Here is a 24,901-nt window from a genome sequence, read left to right on the forward strand (position 1 = left end):
AAACTGAAGACAATTGGGTTTAACAGGTTTCCTGTGAGTAGCGGACTGGCTAAGTAAACACTAGACAGAGGAAGGGTTTCATTTTGTATTGTGCTAATAACACTTTTTGGGTATCTCGTCTAGATATTTCTAAATGGTAGTAAGCGAATTCGCCCATGTTTACAAAAATATAAACGCCGTGCTAATAAAATTCTCTTGTGTTGCAGAGAGTAGACTCTTAAATGGGGACAGGTTACTGTGTAACACAGTGCGGAAACAAGCCGTTTGTATGGGTTACTGTTACATTTTCATGTAACATTCAAACCTTAAAACACACATAAGTTGAAAAAAGTTATAATATTGCCACTTTTATTTATTGCAAACTCGATAATTTTGAAGCGGTACACTGTAACTTTCCCCCCTTGCGGTTAATCACTCAGTTTTTTTTGTTTTTTTTAATGTGTACTTCCGCGTACAATGTTATTTTTTTCTTCCCACTGACACACGGCAACTTCGAACAGGAAACCTATTAGACGTCTCGCCTGTCGTTTTCTCTGTATTTACGGGTAAGTACACCATTCATAAAACATGCTTGCGAACATTATCAGGCTTTTGGACTTTTACGGGTTTCACTGCTATAGTTTAAGTGGTTTTTGGATATTTGTTGGCGCTGGCTTTTTTTACCCCCATACAGCCCGAGCGGCAGACGATAGCGTCCGCATACAGGAATGCTGTGCTCGGCTCACTGAACGACTCTCGTCCTCTGCGGTCAAAGCCCAGCTGCAGACGATTTTATTCAGCATTTTGGCCATTTTCAGTAGCACTGGGATAGCGTCAGGTTTATTTTGTGAACTTGTTTAACAAAGGCATGGAAGTAACAAGGGAAAGAAAAAAGAAAAGAAAAAAAAACTTCAGGTGGCAAACTTGTCTTTGTGTATTTTTTGGCAAAGCCATCGAGATTTTACACAACTCTCCTCAATTTCGGTTTAGCCCAAACTACAAATCACTTTAATATTCTCAAAGGGAGTTATGTTTTGTATTGAGCTAGTCAGTGGGAAGTTTATAGCTTATGACCTTGAGAATTTTAATGTATTTTCTTTCTTATCTTCTTTGAAAGAGTATCTTTATGAAATGTATCATATGGGTAATCTGGTTGTTACAGCTATACAATGTGAACCGGTGTGTGTATTATACCTCATAAATGGTTTTATTATATCCAGCCTGTGATGCAAGGATACACACACATACAAAAAAAGACTCAGCACATTACAGAGGCTTAGGAAACCACTACCAGATCAATCCCTCTGTTTTCCTCTCATTTATTTGTCAACACTATTTTCCCCACAACATGAAAAGTAGCCTCTGTCTTGTCCCTCCCAGTTTTTTCCCCCTCCCTCTTTGCTTCCTGTTTCTATATAACTCACTTATCAGATCAGCCTATAGACTGGGGGTCTCAATGCAGACAGGGTTCAATAATTAGTGTCTGTATGTAATTGATTGCCAGTGGTGATGATTTTTCCCTCACCAAGTGCATTGCCTGTGCAAAACAGACAACAGTTTCCTGTGCTCAAAGGAAACGATAATTACTGTACATCTAGTGGTGCATCTAGTGCAGCTTCAGTATCTCATGCTACCCTAGACAGAGGATGCTAGGGTAGTGTGGGCTGTGCATGCCAGTAAGCTGTAAGTTAGTAATTAGTCCTCAAAGAAAAACGGTCGCTTTTAAACAGGTTGTCAGGGCAGTTTGTTCTCCAAGCTTTTTTTTTTTAAGTCACCAATCGTGAGCTCAATCAAAGCCACCTTAGAATCACCCTAAATTTTGATGATGCTTATTGCCCATTATTTGACTCTGTCTGTGTGGTAAGGGCGTTGGAGCTGGCGGTTTTAGAGACTGTGACGTGTTCCCAGTCAGCCGCTGCACCCCAGAGGCCCCGTGTGAAGCAGGCCCTGCCACTTCCTGTTACGCTCTGTTAGACTAGAGGTGCACTGCACTTGTCATCTCTTTCTCTCCCTACATTTTACAAGTGCAGGCTTGTCTGGAGCCCAAAGGCTACCTTCTCTTCCTTTTAAAGGAATGTTGGCTATTTAATCTGAGTTGCTGCGCTGCTCTCTCCCTCTCTTTCTTCCACTCTCTATTGTTTTAGACCTACATAAACTCAGCCACATCCCCTCTTTCTTAGTGAGGAGGAAGATAAACTCAGGATATTGCTACAGTGAACCATTTTCAGTTGTTGTTTAGCCTATGTGAGCGATACCAAACAACTGGAATGACGGGTAATGGCTCTTTCAGTGGAACAGCCAGCAGCTGTCCTAAGGGCCTGGTGGTGTATTGCTAGCACAATAATAATTTACTGTAGTTGGGCTCTGACTTCAAAGGGAGCACAGGTATTCTTCTCTGGCTGAAGATAGTCTGACAAACAGTCAGCAGATAATGAGAGACGGAGTGGACTTGCTGCTATTCTCTCTGTGAGTCAGAAATCTCCTGATTCTTCCTGAATGAGCTCACTAGGTGAGGTGGGGTGAAGTTCCAAATAACTATGTGAGATGGTGAACAGGAAGGTGCTTATGCTCTTCCGCTCCTGTGACATGAGTTCTTGTGAAACCACAACATATAACCTCTGATCAAGGCACAATGCTATTATGTGCCATTGTAACTACTTCTGCAGTGGTTTGCATGGGTCTACAACAATAAAAGCACAGATTTGTTGGCTGCATAGATATAACGTTGTAGCTTCTTTGCATAGTTTTGGTTTATTTTTTGTTTTTGTTGTTTTTGCACGGTTGTGAAAATGTGCCTGTACCTTTTTGTTGCATTTGCATAAAGAGAAAAAGGTGGCATTTTGCAACATCATATTTTTATTCTTGGACTTTGCTTGTGTAGCTTTGCGTGATTCACAGTTCAGACTAAAGTCATGTCTGCTTGTACTGGTCTTCAGTGCCGTCTCTCTCTCTACATCCACCCCTGAGCAACACACTTCAGGACCTATCTCTTTCTGACTGTCTTCTGATTGGCAGTCTCTTGCAAACAAATGATTTGAACAGTTGGTGGGTTGGGCTGCAGTGCTTACAGGTTGACCATATTATTAGGGATTATCAGTGCTCACTGAAAGGAAATGTTTAAACCAGTCTCATGTTGTGAGTTTTTGCCTCTGCTGAATTATTTGCATATATGCTCATGTTTAATATGAGCATCCATCACTTTAATGGCGTATATGTGTCAGAAAATAAGAAGGAGCGTAATAGAGAGCGAGCAGTATGTTTCTTTGAGTATTTATGGTGCCTATGTGGCCTACATGTGGGAGTTCCCCTTTAATTGAGTAATACATTATTCATGTGTCATTATGGTTTTCCAGCATAGACCAGAATGCATCTGTTCTGGGCTTCTTTTTTTTTCCTTGGCTTGTCTGGGTTTTTTTCACCTGTTAAGTTCTGTCTTCCCTCTGCTGTCATTAATGTTCTGCTCACACTGCATGTGCTCGAAGTGGATTTGCAACTTGTGAGTCATATGTGTGCAGCAGTGATGTCCCCGCCACAAATGAAGCACCCCTTTTGATTTCAAAATGAATGCAGCATGAATCCTTATGAGCTTTCTGACTGATGATAGGAAGTTTTTGTGCAAATTCAGCCTTGTCTCCAGGAGCTTAAGTGTCTCATATGAAAAAGGGAGAAGATGGAAAGACTTACATCTATCTGTCCAAATGTGAGTCAGACGGGCTGGCTGGAAGGCCGATGTGACAGGGGGTGAGGGAGTGAAGAAGCAGAGAATGAGCTCTTTCATTTGAGGGTCAGAGTGGAAAAAGCGAGACCAGACTCCACTCTTCTGTTTACTCTCGAGGAGTGAAAGATGGTGGGGGTTTGGTGGGGTGAAAGGTCCTCCAGTCAAGTGTGTGGAGACAGCGTGTTGACTGTATGTTAGCACACAGCTCTTTACAAACAATCGCTCATCCTGTGTTATACAATAAATCATCATTTCCATCGTCATTTTGAATAATGGCAACTTCTATATTTATGTTTTGATTACACTGTACCACTGCTAGTCTACCCTACATAATATATTACTTTTAACTGTGATGTTTGATGCACTTTCAGCTTTACAGCTTCGTACATGTTCAAGGGAAAAGTTAAAAAGGGAAAATGTGAGAAACCCCAGAAAAAGCAAGAGGAGAGGATGAGGGATTCGTCTTTTATGCTGGCTAGGTAGTTGGATAGTTTTCTCACACAGAAATGTAGCTCTGAACTTGAAGCATTCCTTGTGAAGTACACTGGAAGATTATTATTGTGACATACCGAAAATAATTCAGATACCTCTCCTAATACATGGAGCCTATTCTTAGAGCTTTATCTATCGACCTTAAAATAGGCCCCTGATAAAAGCAGTAGCATTGCAACTAAGTGTTCCTATTATTAGGAGTGTTATAGTATAGCATTGTTCATGTTAATTGGGAATATTTAAAAAATGAAATATTGATTTGTTGTTTTGTTAATGATAGAGCCCAACTGATACAGGAGACTGACACCAATATTTAGAGATTTAAAAAATTAGATATTAATTTATATCAGCCGATGTTTCTTTTTCCTTTCATACACATGAAAGATAAACATTTATTTATTCCTTTACACTCTTTCCAACTCTGCCGGGATCAGGTTGTTGTTGTGTTTGTGGTGTTCCAAACACTTGTGTTTCCATTAGCGAAGTTGCCCTTTTGAGGACAAACTATGCAACATCAACACTTATAACATTACTGAAGGGTGTTTCTTCCATCTCTTATTTACTTTTTAAATTTGAATTTATGAGTGTTTAACATCCACATACCTGTGTTGATTTCGTTGACCAATAGTTTTCGTCATTTTTTCCTGACAATGCAAGACAAGACGATAACTTAATAAAAACTAATGCACAAAGGCAAAAATTATGATGAAATGTGTCGACACTTTCCTCAACTAATAAAAATGCAACTAAACTAATTTAGCTGTATAGAAAGGCGGGACAAGTTTGAAAGTGATCCAATCAGATGCACGCATCTGATATGCTGCTTACAAACAAGGTGGGGGCGGAGGTGGTGGTTTCTCAAGAAAACACGGCAAAATGTCAGCGCTTGGGAGGAAGAGAAGAGCAGAAATTTCACAGCTGATGTGAAGGAAAAGATGATGCTTTGTAAACTGAGTGGAGCCACTGTCACCACAAAACACAACAAACTTTTACAATTTAAATTTATAAATTATGAGGTTTAGTGAAAAGGCTATGACTAAAACTAAATAAAAAAAAAAAAAAAATTACCTGTCAAAATTAACACTGCTAGATTAGCAAAAGTTAAAATTGTTGGAGTGCATTGGCCGACTGATACATTGGTGGCTCTATACATGCAGCTCTAGTTAATAACACATATGATTAATAACTAGCTAACCATTGTATCTGGCCGTATTTTCACAATTCACATTTTTGCTTTTTGTATTTTTTAAAATTTCCTTCATTTGTTGTGATATTATCATCATTCATTCCTTTGGCTGTGTTTACGTTATGGTAAAAATCTTTGGTGGCAGCTCAGATTTTCAGTAATGAACAATTCAATAATCAGTTTAATGTTTGGTATATAAACATTTAAAAAGGAGTGCATTATTTCACTATGGTTGCTCTCTATACTGTGCTCCAGTTTTTCCATCCAGTGTTTCCATTTTTCACTGCAGTGCTAGCAGTGAAAAATGGAAACCTTTCTCCAAAGTTGGTGTTAATGTATTTTCAAAGGTTATTTTGCCTTCCCAGTTTAATGCAAGAGCCTTCTATAGTAAAATATGACTATAAATATGACCCAAGTTACCCTTTTTTAGAGGTAGCACACTGCATGAGATAATCCACTAAATATCCAGTCGCAATTCTGCAGATTCTTCCATTTGGTTTAGACAAGGGCACTGGTCGAGCAGATCATAGCACACCGGACAGCCATTTTCTCATTGCGGTTCACCAGAAAATTTACCTATGCCAGTCTCACAATGGTTCAGTTGGACATCACGCAAGCTTCTTACTAGGGAGCTAGCAGGTAATGTTAGTTGGGTAATGTTTAGAAAGGTTCAAGGCTACAGTGCATATGTGAAAGAAAGGAAATGTTTGTGTTGGCACAAACTAGAGCCAGTGAAATTTTGGCATCTGTGTCTTAAAAAAAGGCACAAGAACCAGAATCTCTAGCTGAATAACTTTTAACTACTTTAGAGACCGGATTTTGACAAGAAAGAAGACTGTGGGGATATTTGCAGTCCTGCTGCACTCCTTTTCATTCTTTTTTTTTTTAAACTGCAGCCACACTTTGAGAAATATTATTTCTCAACATGTGTGTTTCATTACTTGGAATGCTACTGGCTATAGCCTCCCAAATGTATTGTCAGTCAGTGTTTGCTTTAAGTGTTTGAGGCTTTGTTTCACATTAGAGTTAGGTTTTGAGATGAAAAATTGATTATATTGATAACCGTCAATAATAGTGACATATCAATTCACACTTGAATAGCTGTGTTCTTAGAAAAATGTTGCATTGCCAACCATGGGCATGATGTTTGAAGCATCCCGACCCAAGGTGTGCCTGTGTGCAAGTACACAGGCATTTTTTGGCAGTGTTAACCTCAGAAGCTTTGAATCTGGGCAGGCTAAATTCCTTCCAGAAATATTCATCCTGTTCCCTGGCATTTCTGGCTTGGTTTGTTATTGTCTTAAAATCAGTAGTGAACTAACCTACAGTGGACACACTAATACACGTAACAGACTTGTGAATTAGTCGGGAGTTGTTTTGGTCCGAAAATGCTAATCAGAGATGTCTGTGTTTGGTTTTTAGCAATTACTGCTCCACACACACACGCACACACACATGGAAGCAGTTAGGACAAGCTGGAGGTTCACTGTGAGCTGCCAATCCATGCCAGTCGATTTGCCTCAGCCTATCAACTGTTTCCATGAAGTCGGTGACCTCTATATGGGGATAAGGCGAGAGAGAGGGGATGGGGCGTTTTTGGTTTGGAGTTGAGGGTTATTAGAGTAGGAAAGTGAAGTATGCTTTAGCTCTGAGGAGGGACAAGAAAAATGAATCAAACGTCTGTTAAGCCTTCATGAATATGTGTGCATGAGGACATGGAGGGGAGGTTGTAGCTCTCGTTATATGGGATACCTTGTTAACTTCTTTAAACTAACAAACACTGGGGAGTATTGCGCTGAGAGTTGGTTGGGTGATTCTGTCCAGCATCATTAAAAACCTCTGAATCTGCTCAACTAAAACCATATGAAAAGAAGGTCATTGATTCTTTGCAGAGGTTTTGTCCAGATAAAGGTCACTGGACTGTTGCAACAGTCCCTGTTCAATGCTAAGGTAGGATCCTGTGAAGCAATGAAGAAAAAATCTGCCTGTGCTTTGCCCGCTCTGTTGGCCATAATCTTATTTTAGCCACTACGTAATGGTTGTTGAATTACATAATTGACCCTTGTCTACCAGCTATGAATGCACCGGCTGTTTTAGAAACGAGTGTAAAAGGGGCCACTTTGTTTAACGCCAGAGGTAGAGGAGAAGGAGAAGAAAGTAATATATACTTAAAGAGATGAAAGTCACAGAGGGGAAAAAAATGAATGGTAGACGAAGGCTGTGGTAATGACGAGGAGGAGAAAGGCAGTCTCTTACCTCTTCACTGCTGATGAGCCACTCCCATGCATTGATGCACCAACTGCCCCTGTGCATGCATGCTGCTATGCAACACTATTATGTCATAGTAAACCTTTTTTTGTTTTTTGCTCATTGCCTGCATAGCGACAAGATTTCAAGGATAACTTTGACCTCATGTAATGCTCAGACTTCTGTTCTGTTGCCCTTTTATCTCACACAACAAAGTTGAAGACATTCAGTCACATCAGGACTACTTATCCTGAAATGTCTTATCGCTGAGAATATGACTTTTAATCAGATATGTTTGTTTGCTATGTCTTTGAGCTGATCTCTGCAGGAGTAATGCCCATGAGTAATACAAATTAAATAACATTCTCTTTGTACTGCACTGAGGCATTTTACACCTCACACGTGTCCTGCTCAAACCCTGCTCCTTCCTTCCGGCCCAGTAACACAGAGCCATTCAGTGCATGTGCATTTAGCCTTGCACTTTTTCATACTTGTGGATTTTCAATTTATATGCCATCATGTCCATAGGTTTGAACCTGATGTGGTTGGAATGCAAACTTTATGTTTTAATTCAAGGCTTGAGTTGCTTAGATGCTGGGAAAGGATTAGTGATCCTCCATTTCAGTTGTCGTCTGTGGTCTTTCATGCTGTTTGGCGTTGCTGAGCTAGCCAGTGCATTCCTTCTATTTAAGAATGTACCAGATTGTTGATATGGCCACTCCCCAAGTTTTTGTTATCTCTCTGATAGGTTTATTTTGTTTATTCAGGCTAATGACGGCCTCCCTCACTTGCATCAACATCGCTTTGAGAGTTTCGGTAAAAAGATGCCAAATACAAGTTGAATCAACTCCAGATCTTTTGTCAGCTGCCCATGGCTTGTCAGTTAGATGTCCAATTACTTTTGAGCCTATAAAAACAGGGCCTATATATAAAAATGTGTATAATTCCTATAGAGTTAATGCGATACTTTTGTTAAACACCTAAAATTCAAGCTGAAGGTCTGCACTTCAATCAAATCTTAACTGTTTGATTTTTAAATCAACTGTGATGGTGCACAGACACAAAATTACAAAAGAATGTGTCCAAATTCCTATGGATCTTACTGTGACCTTTTTGTGGCCACAGGATGCTTATTAAGTATAAAGATGTATAAACACAACATTGGGGCTTTATGTGTTGCCACATCAATTTTGTGCTGGCTAAACGTTCAAAGATAATGTGATGAGGAGCAGAAAGACTTTAAAACTGCTGAGTTATTTTCTTTATAGAGCCGGCTGTCGGCTAAGTTGTTAATCTAAACATCTGTGTGGACTTGACATCCCAACACACAGCACATGCTCTACAGTCAAGAGTTCCCTTTGGGTTTGTTTATCCTGAGGTGCTAGCTTACTGTCAGCTCTGCCAGCTGCAGCTAAAACCATTTGGTCAAGGTTGGAAGAATCTAGTGTGCGTGCTTGTTTATACTTGCTAAAGAGCAGATGTATACTCTGTAGGCCTTCAGGTGCAGGGCCATGCTCTTAACAGTGTTTCTCAGTACTTACATGCTTGCTACTCTTTCCAGGGTGTTTCACATTTATGTTTCCATTGCCTGTTTTCTCTTTTTTTTTCTCTGTTTTTCCATCGTTGCAGCCTTGTTCTTAATTTCCTGTTGAAGTGTGTCCCTTCTTTTTTTTTAATTTCTGCACCACACTCCCTCTCCTCCTCCTCCACCTTTACCTCCTTCCTTACAGAGCATTGGCTTTACTTCTTCTGTCTTCCATAAGGCCAATATAAGCTATATACTGGTGCTTGTAGCCACAGTTTGTTTTTTGTTTGGTTTGGTGTCTTGCTTTCTTAGTTATTCAAGATGTTTAGATTCCAAGATCACTAAAACAGGATATATATTCAATACATAGAACATTTTTGGGGGGAGTTTCTTTTTTTTTTTTTTAAACATGTGTGTAGTTAACAAAAGAAAATCCTGATCCACTGAAGACATGCCTGCTCTTTAAACAGTTGATTGGTTGTGCTGCATAAGTGGGTACATTTGAAGAAAGTGCAACTTATTAGATAATTTTTCATATCAGGCCAATTTTACATTTTGATAAGCGAGCCGCTGCCTTTGTTATGTGGTCACACTTGGCTTTAAGTGGTAACCACAATAGATGACTAGACCTCCTAATACAGGAAAGTCAGGTTACCAGTTTTAGATGTCAGGCCTTTGTTGGTAGCAGCGTTGTGACATATAAACTGCTGGAAAGTCCAAACTTGACTTTTTGCACAGCAGATTTAACAAAATGCAGCCACACTGCTGTCTTATTTGATGTGGTGTCAGTTTGGAGCCAAGTCTAAGCAAATTTTCAGAAAATGTAATCAAGCTAGTTTTCTTAATAAGGTTTGGGTAAGTCCACAGTTGTGAAAACTTGTGAGTGTTCTTCAGAAGCAGCTTGTTTCTCCTGCTGCTCAATGAGTTAGTCATGAAAAGCTATTGAAGCAGTGCCTGCAATTGTCTGACCAATGGGAATTTAATTGGATGAGAGCATATTGACCAAACAATCGACCAGATTTTGAGATCACAGTCTGATTTGTCTAAGTGTCTTATTTAGCTTTTATTTTAAATATATATAATGTTGGAAAAGAATATTTTGAATATGTTTTAGCTGCAAGTCAGAGCAAAATGTGTAGTCGGGCCCTGTAATTTTAGGCCATTTGCCCCTGTTCACACCATTATCATTTGAGTTCTGTTCCTCATTTGTTCAACACTGGGTTTCATTTATGCACTGCGTTAACTTCCTTTTCTGGTTCCCATGTGAACTAAGAGATGAGTGGGACCGGAGGTTTGTTTGATTCAGTTTTGACTACCATGTTTCGTGCGGAAACACTTGTGGGCACCAACTTTTTTTTTTCTTTTCAAAATGTCTCACTCATTCTCATCTCCTTTCTGTCTTGCTTTCTCTCTCTCTTCTCATCTGATAGGTCATACAGGAAATGGTTCTGATAGCTTCCTGAGGAAATTACACCCACTTCCTGTCTGTGTGCCTCCCCATTTGCCACCTTCTCCAGTTCTTTTTTTTCGCCCTAGTCTTTTCTCAGGCTCCTCAAGGATCAGCCACTGGGGGAGTGGAGGAGCAGCAGTACTGCTAGAAATCCCCCAGTCAGTGCTAATGAGGTTGAGGCCTGATGAGCAAGTCAGATAAACCATACAGCAGTACAAACACAGCAGGCAATAGCCATTAGCTGTTGGGTTATTTTTGGATGCTGCCCTCATAGCATATAGAGAACAGGACACAGCCTATTGTGACCAAGTATAAGAAGGGAGCAGTGACCTATGCTTATACAATGGATTCTGTGGCCAGGTGCACCTAGTAAATGTAAACAAGTCTACATCTATTTAAATTTAGTGTTTTCAGTACAGGATGTATGTGTCTCCATCAACTGGTCCCTCATAAATTTGTCATATTTTCACTTAGAATTATTTCTTACTCTATCAGATATTTACTCATTCCAACTTGAGAGCCACTTGATCACACTTCCTTTTTTCCCTCTCACAATCTCTTGGGTGGTTCAGTTTGACTTTTAAACCACTTTCAAAATATCAGCAAACCCTTGACCTGGTGTGAAAAACTTTTTCTAATCTCTGTGATTAAGAACTTCAAATGTGTTACTCCTCTTTGACATCACTGATGGGACTGGCTAGCAGTGTGGTTTGTTGCATAAATATGAAATCTTTAACTGCAATAGTTCACCATTTTTTAAAACTAAAACAAAAGAAGAACAGAAGGGAAGGGATCTTAAAGTTCAACTCAAGAAAAAAAGTGTCTTTTGGTAATTGTTACATCACATTTGACCTCCATTGTGTTGGAGGAAGCATGCTAAAGTTTTACTCCAATAAGCTGTTTTCATTTTCAATTTCTAAGGAGAGAAAACTACTGTGCTCAAATGAAATCAAATGTATAAGGATGATTTTGTAATAGCATAACTAGTTTGTAAACTCCTTGCTTTTGCGTTTTGACGGTGGACCAAAAATTGGACCTCTTGTTGCTGGCACTAGTTTTTCAAACTGTGGCATGGTTTGAGGTGAACTCTTAATCTCTGTAAAAAAAATGTCTACATAATATTATGTTAACATAATGTTGCGGTGGAGATTGCTCCTGTGGTTCAGTAAGCTGAATGTGTTTTTTCTGTGGATAATGAACCTTTTAGTTCTTGGTTTTAAAAATGTTGCCATCCCATTTCTCCTCTGCAGTGCATCATTTAAACTTATTTATAACACAGGGGTCTGACAGCCACTGCCATGTTATTGCAAGAGTTTGATTGACAGGTCCAAGCCCCTCCAATAGCGGTATGGCCGCTGAAGATGCAGACTCCACTCTTCTTGGTCAAAGGAGTTGCGCTAAAAAGCTAATTGTTTTAATGTTTTGCAAGTGAATGTGTGGTTTGCATGAGAGCTGATGCAAGTGTTATCATGCTGCAGCAAAACCTTGGTAACCTGGTGGAAATATAAAATGTTAAACTGTGCAAGCTGGTTGCTGCTTTTTTTTCTCCCATCTTTTTTTCCAATTTAAAGTGTTAGACTTCTGCATGGTCTGAGATGAAGAGGAATGCTTCGTAAAGACCAGCTGTCAGAGAGCACACACACAAACACACAAGTTTACCAGCAGCTCTCTACAATAACATAGGAATGGCCCCCTCCCATATACGTGCTAGGTCCTAATGCACACACATACACACACAAAGGCACGTACGCTTGATGGCTATCATTAGATTGATGCCACCTGACACTTAGTTAGTACTGGAATGTGATGGAAGGGAGGGGTGGTGGGCAGCTGCCGACTCAGGAGCACCAGACCTGATCTCCGCGCTTCTGGGACGCTCTGTTCAAAAACTCACACCCTTCCTTTTTTTTCCCCTTAGCAACGTCTGTATCAGACTAGAAAGACGCTTGCAGCCTAGAGCTTATGCCAGTTATCCTGTAATGTATGTGATGGGCAGAGGGTCTGGTTATTGCTCAAGACCCAGACTGTATCCATCTGTTGTCTGAATTGTGCCATATGCTGGAATGCACCATTTGGCTCATTCTGCTCAGAGGAGTTCCTTCATAGTCCTGACCCTGCCTACTTCCCTCTGAGTTACTGCAATTAGCTTCCCCTGCCCCAATTTGTCTTCCAAAGTGTGAACTTATACTGCAGCTCCTCTGAAATCAACCAAGACATAACAATAACAAAGGATCAGATTTCACCTGTCCTGTAATAAGGAGACTGAAATGCTGAGAATATTGTCACTACTGTCAACTTTTTGCCCCTATCAAGTGTCTATAAAAGGTAAGTGTCCACATGAAGGTGGTCACTAGCTCTATAAAGAAGTTCAGAGTTTCGCAGTCTACTTATGAGGGTGTTCAGATGAAAGTGATGTTGGCAGCATATGGCATAAGCATAAGAGGCAACAGATTTTTGATTTTACAAAGGAAAAAAAACTAAAATATTATAAAATTAAGAGGGTTAACCTGTAATACAGGCTGAAAGCAACACAGAATCTACAAATACAGCATTGTGACTAGTACCAGTATTAAAAGCATTGTATGAATGTTTATATTCTTTAAACATTTAGTCAGTAATAATGGGGGAAAACTATTATATATAACAACTGCTATAGCTATTATGCCAGTATAGTAAAGTTTGTGCACTTTAAGACAGTTTAATGGTCAGAGAGTAAGTAAAGAATGAACATAAAATCTAATTCAAACAGACTTTAGAACCTCTTACTATCTATACACTGGGCTCCATGGGTCTTACAGGACTGCTGATGAAATTTTCTGGTGAATTGACTGGTTAGTAGACATTTATTTTGTACCTGTAAGCGCTGCAGCATACGTTACCGTAGCAATTTACCCCGTTTTAAAAGTGGACCACCTTCATAGCACTGAAAACACAGTATTAGTAATGGAGTTACCTTTTTAAGCCCAAAACCTACTTCATAGTATGACCCTCTAGACATATACATAATACAGTAGCAACTTGTCCATAATAGCCTTTATAATAGTTATTACTACTGATTAAATAAATTAGGCTAATTATTTCTGGTTACTTTTGGTTAAACTCAATAAGAATGACCAAAATTGTTCAGGAGTTCTGAGCACTTTTTGCCAAACAGAAGTAACCAGAAGTCAATAGGAATGGCTAAGATTGCCCAGGATTTTCTTTCTCAGTTCAGTTTTTGTTCTCACGCACCTATTGTTAAAACTTGAGTGTGTGTGTTAAGAAATGTTCACAACATTTTATCTTTCCACCAGTAAATGGGTAGATATGTTTTTCCAGCATTAGTCATTGTCGTCATGGTGTCAGAGCTTCTTCAGTGGCATGATAAGGTATCTTTGATGGTCTCACTTTGGTATGGTGTTGGCGGTTGGGTCTATGGGTGTGAAAAAGAGGAGATGTTTCCCTCTGTGTCATGTTTGTGTATGTCCCTGCAGATGTGCATTCATGGCCCTGGCAGGCCTGTGTCTCTCTGTTTGGCTAACCCCTCCTACGCATGTTGCTCCAACACTGGCCTTTCTCAACCTGCAGCCCACTGGAAATGGCCATGAATGAACACATTCTCTCACTTTCTGCCTGTCTCCCAGCTTCACTTTCTGCCTGTCTGCAATCTTACCCACTGTTTCACTCCCTCACTTTACCAGAGCTCACGGTGACTTTCATGTCTTTCTGACCCCACTTATCTTCTATTGAACACATACACTGAAATCAGGCCATAAATCAAATAATGGCCATCTGCACAGTCACATTTCCTTATAAACTCTAACCACTAAGTGAGTTATTTGTTCCTACTTAACAGACAGCATGCAAAACCACATATGTGAGCAAGTTTACAATGGCACAAAAGTGTACTTAAAGTATGAAAAGTCACTGAGAAACTCTGTGGACTTCATGAATCTTTTTTTTTTTTTTTTTTTTAAGAAGAAACTAATTCAGCAAGTTTATCAAATATCTTACAAATTACAAGTTATGTAACTATATTGATGTAATAATCCAGAGAATTTAATATTGCTATAACAGTATCTTCTTGTCTACACTGGTTAAAAAAATGGTAAAGGTACAATTACCACAGTATAAATGGCGATGCAAAGCTAAATAGCTGACACCTTTTTATAGTTTGCACTGTATACAGATTATAATAGGAAACTTGCTGTAAAGAGCACAACTCTTATCAAAATCTGATTGTCTTTACTCTTGACTCTGGGCTAGAATAGAATATGAAGCTCTGTATCATTAGTCCCTCCTACACTAAATGCATACTATGCTATTTAAACAAAATTAAATAGAAAAGAATAAATGAGTCCTTATACTAAAGAGGTGCCTGATGAAATATTCAAATATGCTTCTTGCTAACATTTGGTCACAACTTTCTCTTCTTTTTTCCCCTCCTCTGTTTTTAAGATGACTCAGTTTTTAACCATTTTGTCTCTGTACTCACTGTGCCTTGTGTTCTCACCTAACACTACACTGCAGCTTTTTAACGTGTGTTTGTGTGACTGTGTGTATGTAATTGGGTGTTCCCTGGTGGCGGCTCTGGGTCTGCAACCTTCAGAGGACTGAATACAAGGGCTGTGTGTTGTTTGTGTGTTTTGGGGAAGAGGAAATGGTTTTGGCTGTAAAAGGGTGCGGCTAAATTGATGTACTTTTTCCCATTCATCATTTTCTAAAGCAAAAAATTAGAATAAACCTTTAATTTCCAATTACTTTAGCTGCATTTTTAGACCTGAAGAGCTTGTGTCTCATCTAGAGGAGAACTTTCTGCAGAGTGTTTTTACTGAACCCAACACAAGTCTGGAAAAATAAGGGACAAAATCTAAACACACTTCAGAGAATGTGGTATTTTCCAATGCATGTTATACCCCAGGGAGAATTGAAGGAAGAAGTAGAATCCAAGGAAATCTCTCTAAAAAAAGGAACAAGGTTGAAAACCAATATTTAAAGGCTGTTATCTTCAAGTCATCAGCCAGCACTGCATTGCAAACAGCAGTATAAATCACTGTGTGGACTCAAGAATTCTTCCTAAACCTATCATCAGTGAACACAGTTTGTCACAGGGTCCATAATTGCCTATTAAATAAATTAAAGGTTCACTTAAGAAAAGTGGGAAGACTTGAACCCATACCCTGGGTTTAAGAGTAGATGGCCATATAGTTTCTCAGTAGATGGTTCAAAAGCCTCCATCCATAATGATACTACATGGGAGATGCAACAAGGCATGGCTGTCTTATTCATCTATAAAGGCCCCATCAGTGCTAATGTATAAATTTTGCAGCAGAATATGCCACTATCCATATGATGTCTTTTCCAGGAAAGGCCTTTCCTATTTCAGCAGGGCAACATTCAGTTCATGTTACAACAGCACTGGTCCATGGAGGGAAGAAACCCAAGTGCCCAACTGGACTATGTTTTCATATTGAGTAAAAATCGTAAAACAATTCCCGTTGATTCTCAAAAGGTTGAGTGTGGTTATAAAGGTACTCATTGTAAACTCAAGTTCAAAAAGGTTACAGCCTCACCAAAATGTAAAGCGTTCCTCAGTCATTATGAGCCAACCGGCTGACACACAGATGAATAGCTATAAGTAGCTGCTCTCCACATTTGTGCAAACAGATAGTAATGGTCAACTTACTAACTTACTTACAAAAAATACAACTATATGTGATTAGCTGTCTATCAAATTGTTACCTGGGGCGCCTCGAAATGGATTTTCTAAACTTTTTGGTGCTGGACTTTAGAGATAAGTTTTTGTTCTCATGGTCATACCTATAGCAAGTTTAGAATCACTTATTAACATCTTGATCCATACTCAATAATCCAGGGAAAGTAAATCCCAGAAAGATGATTGTGTTCATCATTCTATTTTGATTGTTATGCAACTGTACTGTTTATAAGGTTGGAGAACCCTGCGGTGAGCTGAGACTGAAGAAGTCGGTGATGAAACATTCTCCCACGGTGCCTCCAGATGAACAGAGTCAACTTTCTGGGAATCACCAGTTAATGAAACTTGTATACTTTTTTTAAAACACAAACTTCACACATACCAGGAAGTTTAAACCCAGAACTTCTTAGAGAAACGCAGCAGTACTAACCACTAACCACGCCTATCTCGTCTAATATACTATTTTTTTTAAAAATTTGTGTTACAATGGTGGCTCTAATAACACAGTCTCATAAAACATTGTCTTCTAGTCATTTTTAAAATAACAATTTTAAATCAAATTCAAACCAGTTAGCAATAGTTCCTTTAAAAGAAGTAGTAAGGACATTGGTAAGCATACCCCAGCTTTTCATTTAACAAGCATTAAATGTAAAATGAACAGATCTTCTTTAAAAAACATTTATACATTTTTATTTAATAGCACTTATTATTAGTGAAAAATAAACAATGCATTGAATTTTTGTGTCTTTCTTGGGTTGTATGAAATGGATTCGACTTAAAGCAGGTCTCTGATTCTAATACAAGGACCACAACTATTATGGCCCATCAGGATTGTCTCGATCTCTCTCCAGAAGGCTGGTTTAGAAGCTGTGTCATTTTTCCCCATCTTTCTGCTTGAACTTGTAGTACACTGGGAAAGTTCACTGTGTGTAAACTGTAATCTGGCTTTATGTCTGGTTCTGCTCAGTGGGAGCCCAGGACGTCAAAGAGATAGCCTACCACTTCAAAGTATAGCACATAACTTTTGCTAATTGTTTTGTTTTCTTCCCCTCCCTGCCTCTTTCTCCATAGCAGGGTGTGTCTGGACCTCAGTGCTCTAACCCAGCCATGAGCATCATCGGGGCTGAGGATGAGGATTTTGAAAACGATCTGAATGAGGTGAGTGCAGAAAACAGTGGCACATGAAGGACCGAATGTTACTTGATCATCATATCTCAGATAAGTTATTCCATCTCCTTTTACACCTGTTTATTTTTGTCTGTCTCAGCTCGTGGAGGACCACTCCAACACCTTTGACAACATAGAGCAGTTGAAGAATCGGCCGACCCACCTGCTGGTTTTCCTGCAACATGTCATTCTGCAGTTTGACCCTGCTCCCCTGGTGAGAACTCACATTATGCAAGGTCCACTACAGCCAACCAGCTATGCGAAACTGAGATAACACAAGCTTCCACAGAGCAGCTACTGACAACAGATATTTTTACAAAGTTAGTGACAATAATGATGAGTAACTCTAAATGTAGAGTTAGTATATCACCTTTTAGATATGATCTAATTATGAAATCCAAATCATAATAGTCATCAATTTCTGTCTGGCTTGTGTGAAACACATGAAACAGCTATTTTGATGTCCACTGTACCTCAGTGTGGATTAAGACTGTTTTACCTATGAGTCCAATTTTATTTTTCAGAGTTAATATTTGGATTTAGGATAAAGGTTAGAATTAGTTGTTGGTTGGGGTTAAATTGGGGACCATGGAATGCATAATACCGACGAGTAACCCCCACGGGAATAGTGAAAAAGGTTTGTTTGAGTGTGTGTGTCAGTGCTGATAAAAGGCATGCCTGTCCTTTTCCCTTTATTCTGCATGCAGAGAACGTGACCCGCCCAGGTACTGTTACACCTTTCATACCCACGATGTCCTCCATCACCCCCCTGCTTTTCCCTCATGTTTGTCACAACATGAGTGGTGTAGTCTGTTTACAAAATATTTGTAATTCTGCAGCATTTAAGAAAAAATTGTATCGGTGTTTTGCATCAGTGGTTGCTTGCTCAATTTGCCTTGGGGTTATAGTGCGTCCACTACACAAATGCAGGTTGGGGTATGTGCATGATTATCTCTGGAGGGGACAATAACTACTTTATGGGATACTGTCATTAGGATTCAACTATTAAATTGATTTCAGTCATTTTATGTTAGACATGTAAGCACACTGAGTCAAACTGAAGTTAGGTTTTTATGTCTGGCATGCCTTTATGTGATGTGTGTTTGTGATCTTTAGTGGTCATGTCAAATAAAATTGTGACAGCTGTGGTCATAAATTGGCACAAGTAGTTATTTTAAAAGATTTTGGAGCTATTCAGTACTAAATAAAATTGTCTTTTTCCCCATTGTCAGCTCTGTTACCTCCATGCTGAACTCTTCAAAAACCTCAGTGCCAAAGAGACCAAAAAGCAGTTTGGGGATTTTTACACAACCTTCTTGGACAAGGGTGCAGTAAGTAGCAGACTACACAACATTTCTGTCTTTTTTAAAGCCACCTCGATTATCAAAAGTTGGCCCAAATGTTTCACAGCCAAAAAAGAGATAAAGATGTAAAGCTTGAAACATTAAATTTATTGCAGACTTCATGCAAAAAACAAAAAAAAACACAGAACAGAGGGAATGAAGTCACTCTGATAATGAAATACAAAGTATTTTATAGTCTTTATAATCTTTATCTTATTTGTACTTATTTACCTTTTGCTGTAAATGGAGTTAAAATTGCACTGTAAGAAAAAATAATATTTGATAGCCACTAAAATGATTTCTTCCCTCAGGTTCTTTTGGCTCATGGCCTGGATGATCAAAGTATCAAAGTTCTGCTTGCATGATTTGAAATGTACCCATAATAACAGACTGTAGGGTTGGCTCCCTGTCTATGTATTTTTAGATCATTGATATTCCCATAATTCTTAGCTTTAAACTTATCTTTGAGCTTCTTAACTTTAAGGTTAGTAAGACAAAAGTAGCCTTTGTATTATCAGTACAATATTGTGTTTTATTTTTCTAAAATTATGAATTTACTGAGCTGCTCAGCTCAATAAATAGGATGAACATATAAGAGAGGAATCCAATGTTTTTGTTTGCTTTGTCTGTACAGTATCTGTCTTGCACACCTGGCCCGCATTACTGTCTGTTATATTTGCTCCTCAGAGCTCATGCACTGTACATGTCTATCAGTTGAGTCAAACTCCCTGCCAGCCCTTATAGCCTCACAGCTTCCTGTCAGGATCGTGGGAAAGCCCTGTAGAAGGAATCATCTTCGCTCAGTCCCTCCTTTTTTCACCCCCATCTCTGTTAACCTATTGACGTAAAGTTGGCCCATGTGGTTATTTTCATGTCAATGACAGAGCTGACATGAACACAGAGCATCCCCCTTTGGAGTATCTGTTTTTTCTCTTATTTTTATATTTCCTGTGTTAAAATGCCACCCTGTGGTGACATGTAGCTACTGCACCACAGTGCTTTACAAAACAAACCGAGAATCCATACTGTCAGTCAGCACATCTTAGTCTGAATGTTGTCTGAATCGTATCTCATTTTTTTATTTTTCACTCTGTGTGTTTTTGTCATTTGCTTCACATTGCAGGTTCTGAAAGTGGCTGTACCATCTCACGTAAACTCTGAGTTGGGTAAGTTATTTTCCAGTGATGTTTATAGATCTAAGTCAGTACATTGTTGTTTTGTTTCTCTCTAGTTTTTGACTCACTCTTTCCTTTCTCTTTTCTGTCTTCTCCCTAAGACCGATCCCGTGTAGAAGTGCTCACAGATGATAACCAAAAGCGCTTAGCTCAGGAGATTCAGAGCGTCCAAGTTGCTGAAGTGGCCAAACAGTTGGAGGATTTCAGGTGAGAACTCTACTCAGTCTTTCCACTCAGTCTACTCCGTCTTTACATACTTTACTAAATTGGTAAGTTTTTAAATGCACAACAGGCATCTCACAACATGATTAGAACATCCAGGGTTGGGATTAATGGCTGATATGTGATCAGGGACATTCTTGAAACTTTGGTTAATTAATTTTTAAAAAATTACTACAATAATAATTACACTGTTTATTAATCTAAAGGTTGGTGTTGTTGGTGTTTCTCCTCACTAAAAAAACAAAGCTTCCGTTTGATGATCTGTCTTATTATTGTCTTTGATACATTTTCAGTGAGTTACTTCAAAACAAGCTGAAAAATCATTTTCAAATTTTGATCTCCAAAACTTCTATTGTTTGTTGTTGGAAATCAGAGTTAAAGGGTGTAATAACACCTATCTGGACACTGAGCTGCTTTAAATTACCATCTCAGTTCTTTTGCATGGTTAACCCAATAACTACAATTCGGCATTACTCAAGTAATGTCAAACAGTTTTTCAAAGTAATTAATTGGATTCAACTTCTAGGTCTAAAGCTTTTTATGAATGTTAGTATTTGACAACATTCAACGGTTATGTGAACTTAACATTACCGTGCATATCATGATTGTAGGTATGTAATTTATAAAATCTAGCCCTCCTCCAATTAGAATTGCAACAGTGACTAATACACATTAGTCACTAAAGTTATCTGAAAAGATTTCAATATGAAATCTTTATGTGTAAACACTACAAAAGGTTGTCTTGTATTCACATTACCTGTTAATGACACCTGTGCTTAGGTAAACAGAAATATGCAGGCCACGCTTTACCAAAATCCATATGAAGCACACTGATCTGACATTTGAGAGTAAGATGACAAAGGAAGGTTGAAGGTCATGGAGAAAAAATTAGTAGGTGTTTCTATAATTTAAAAGGTTGATAGTCAGCTGTTGCTGATAATGCCCAATTTTTTGCCCATTTCTCAGTCCTAGATTTATGTGTACCTTTTAATGAATTAGAAAAACATAATGTACTTTGCAAAAGTCTTGAACCACAAAAGTCTTGAACCACCCATCATTTTTTATACACTGCTGGGAAAATGTTCAAGCTTAAATTGAAATACAGTATACAAGGTAAAAAAACAGTTTGAACAATTTGGTATGACCACATTTATCCTTCAACACTGCCTAAACCTCTTTAGGCGACTTTCTTGTCATTTCTTTAAGTACTCTTCAGGATTGGTTCAAAGCTCTTCTTTGGATGCTATCTGCCTTTTGTTTACTTTTTCACCAAGATGAACTCGCACTGCTTCAGTGTTGTTGAGGTCTGGCCTCTGGAGAGACCAGTCCATGACTGGTTCTATTGTACGTTTTTCTATCTGGGTGTGCTGTTACTGCTTTAGCAGTGTGTTTGGGATCACTGTGATGCTGACAAATGATGCTACTGCTACCCATACACTTACCAGTCTGTATTACAGGGGTCCCCAATCTCAGTCCACGAGGGCCGGTGTCCCTGCAGGTTTTAGATGTGTCCTTGATCCATCACAGCTGATTTAAATGGATAAATTACCTTCTCAACATGTCTTGAAGTTCTCCAGAGGCCTGGTAATGAGCTAATCATGTGATTCAGGTGTGTTGACCCAGGGTGAGATCTAAAACCTGCAGGGACACCGGCCCTCGTGGACTGAGATTGGGGACCCCTGCTGTATTACATGGTGGATCAAAAGCTGACTGTGCTTTTCTGTTACTTTTGCACAACACTGTCTTCATTGTATCCTTTTAGTATTAAAAGTTTGAGATGTTTCTGCTAAACTTGATTCCCCTCTCTTGCTCTGTCTTGCCTAGGCAAAAGAGGATGATGGGTATGACCCTCTGTGAGGCTGAGCTAAATGACGTGGACAGCCACTATCCCACCGACCGTGTCCCAATGGAGATGAAGGAGAAGTCTGTTGCTGAGAACCTCCTAGAGAAGATGTCGGAGACACAGTGAGTTTTACTCCACTTTTCAACAAATATTTCAGGTATCCAGCCTCCACAAAGTGAAGTTCAAGTCATTTTCTGCATAGAGATTCTGCTGGGTGTGCTTAAAATGCCAATGAGTACTAAGAATGGGTAACCAATTTACATATTACAATAATTTTTTGTTCGATGTTCTTGGGAGCTATTTTCTCTGCCATTACTTTCTGCTGTGCACATGAAGATGACTGATCTGTTGGCTAAAGCTGGTAGTTTTGGATTAATCTTCCCTTATCTTGCTTCTAAACTTCCTTTAAAACTATAAAGGAAAGCGTTAGCATTAGTCGTGCACAAATCCATTTCCAAACAGAGCGTATAAAGCAGGTAATTGATGAAATTAAGCTGACAAGGGACCTGTGATTGAAACACAACAAAACAGAGCCAGAAAGACATGAGGAAGCGGAGAAGAAAAATGGAGTCAGTAGTGCCACGCTGGCAGGAAGGCTCTCCCCTGGCATTTTGCCAACTGAAGGAGGGCTGGTAGTGGGAGGTGGAGGGGGTAAGACAGCAGAAGAGACAAAGGGAAAGAAAGGGCCAGAGGGTTATCGATGCTGGATAGCTCCTGCCCTGAACACAGTTAAAGAAAGAAAGTAAGAGATCTAGGGGAAAGTTAATCTATCCTTGACCCCGTGGCAAACTACAATGTGTTATCCTCTACAAGAAATGAGTCAGACAGAGAGGGAGAGGAGGCCAGGGAAAGGGGCAGAAGACTGTCTAACTTCATCTTGTCAAAGACAGAAAAAAAAAGAACAGCAGAAATGAAAAGAGGTGCACTGTGCACAAGCAGCACTCATCTTGTGAATATAACCACGATGAGAGTGGAGGAGACACAAAAAGCCTGCAAAGGAGTCTCTATCAAAGACGTGATAATTCAGTTTTGACTCACTCAATTACTATCACACAGTTGGATCTCTATCTCCAGTGCACAAACGATTCATTCAGCCTCACTCCATTCAGTCCTGCTCGCTATTCCTCCCCAGCATTCCCGCACTCAGTCACCCCTCTGCACTCACGCGCACACACCTCCCTCCATTCTTGACCACAACACAGTAACCTCATCCCATCTGTTTCTTATTGGTCTCTTTGGTGAAGCGAACAAGGCAACCAGTCGATGTGATTGGATTATGCAAGGAAATCCCGGGGAAACCCCTCCCATCCTTTATGTTCATCTCAAAACATCAGTATCCAATTTCCACAGTCTTGCCTGCATGTTGCATCAGACAAAAACATGGTTAAATAGACATTTCCGCTGCGCTGGAGCACTTCTGACTTTGCTTTGCAGGCGGCTGACTGAAGAGACAAACCAGCGCAGAGAATTTTTGACACTGAGGACAGCAGTTTGGTTTTTCATTTGCAAATCGCCAAGTGTGCAGGTTGAGTTTAAAATTTTAAAGTGCAGGCAGAAGAGTAGCTTTTGATGCATCTTTTGCACTTTTAATCTTTTTTTTGTTTTAGTTTTTCTTTCCTTTTTTGGTGGATTCTTAGAATATGATCAGTAGCTGCAGCTCTGACCCCAACAGCATAACGATCAGTTTCGAGTTGTATCAAGAAAAGCTTAATCACTTCAGATTCCACAGGCCTAAAACAGAGTTCATAATTAGTCGAGCAAGAGAAAGAAAAAATGTTACCTAAAAGGAAGAGGTGAGTTAGATGCAGCATCAGAATTACTTTTTTTGTTGTTTGTTTCTTTGTTTTGTTTTTTTCTGTCTACAATAGTGACATTGCTGACACTTGTCTCTTTTCTTTCAGATCAACAGGTGCCTTTGATGAGGATAAATGGTGAGTCAGTGGTGTTGTTGTGTTTATGTATATTTTTTCTTCTTTGTGTAGCAGCTTTGACCTCTGCAAGCCTGGGTGTGGTCCGGCCAAAAATTTGTCATACTGTTTCAAAATGTATGTTGCTGTAGAAGTATGCTAGAAAATCCAGTCCAAAAATATATCTTTTTTCTGTATTGTCACTGCACTCGTTTTTATTCTATTTGCATTTAATTTTTCTTTTAATGTCCTTATTAGACAATATATTCTCTTAGTGCATATATTTGACTAACCTTGTCGTGCTTGCCTTAGTGTCTATAGGCTACTCTCTGAGGACTCCTAGTCCTCTTCAGTTCAAATTCTTTATTGTACGCCTTGTACTCAGGCGGCAGACTCTGAGAAACTGTGCAGTGTCTGGTAATGTGATGCACTTTTGTTCTATGCACATCCCCAGTGTCTCCTCCCTTTCCTAGCTCCTTTAATATCTCCTCAGCTCTTTGTGTGTCTTTTTTTTCCTTCCTCTCTTCTGAGCTCCTCCTCTCATGCTCCTCCTCTGGACATCTGTAACTCTCCAATTCCCTCTTTCCTTCTAGTCTTTCATGCAGTTCATCTTTTTTTTTTTTTTTTTTTTTAAACTAAGTGTCTCAACTGTATTACTTGGAGGTAGAATAAGCACACTGGTATTTTTGCTGCCATTAATGTGAGGACGTATGCGTCTGCAGGGACTTTAAATATAATAATATATATATAGATATATATTCTGGGCATTTAAGCAAGTTCATTTGTGTAAAGACTATATATTATTATTAACACAAGTTTCTTGTTTCTCCACTAGCCAAACCATCTTTAATGCTGTGGTTTTGTACATGAAACACCTCGGGGTTAAAAACAGAGCAGCTGACAGTAAGAAGTCCAAAGTAGGTTTCTTCACTAGAAAGACTAAGGTAAGATA

At 39.2% G+C, this 24,901-nt stretch overlaps 1 protein-coding gene across 6 annotated transcripts in view; it reads left to right on the forward strand.

Annotated features, from left to right (window-relative positions):
* The first annotated feature begins 255 nt into the window (after positions 1 to 255).
* arhgef1b (Rho guanine nucleotide exchange factor (GEF) 1b) overlaps positions 256 to 24,901 on the forward strand; it is a 39,789-nt gene continuing 15,143 nt past the window's right edge. For 4 of the 6 annotated variants that reach the window (XM_031726151.2, XM_031726156.2, XM_031726153.2 and 1 more), the window contains exons 1-9: positions 256 to 545; positions 17,364 to 17,450; positions 17,560 to 17,673; positions 18,692 to 18,790; positions 19,926 to 19,968; positions 20,079 to 20,184; positions 22,024 to 22,164; positions 23,944 to 23,973; positions 24,785 to 24,893. In XM_031726151.2, the coding sequence (XP_031582011.1) occupies positions 17,400 to 17,450; positions 17,560 to 17,673; positions 18,692 to 18,790; positions 19,926 to 19,968; positions 20,079 to 20,184; positions 22,024 to 22,164; positions 23,944 to 23,973; positions 24,785 to 24,893 (693 nt within the window). In that variant the 5' untranslated portion in view covers positions 256 to 545; positions 17,364 to 17,399. Of the gene's footprint in view, positions 546 to 17,363; positions 17,451 to 17,559; positions 17,674 to 18,691; positions 18,791 to 19,925; positions 19,969 to 20,078; positions 20,185 to 22,023; positions 22,165 to 23,385; positions 23,836 to 23,943; positions 23,974 to 24,784; positions 24,894 to 24,901 lie in introns of those variants that run through there. The other 2 variants (XM_031726152.2, XM_031726157.2) reach the window with 2 other exon arrangements.

This window comes from Oreochromis aureus, linkage group 11 (assembly GCF_013358895.1).
Source record: "Oreochromis aureus strain Israel breed Guangdong linkage group 11, ZZ_aureus, whole genome shotgun sequence".
In the NCBI taxonomy this organism is placed as follows: Eukaryota; Metazoa; Chordata; class Actinopteri; order Cichliformes; family Cichlidae; genus Oreochromis; species Oreochromis aureus.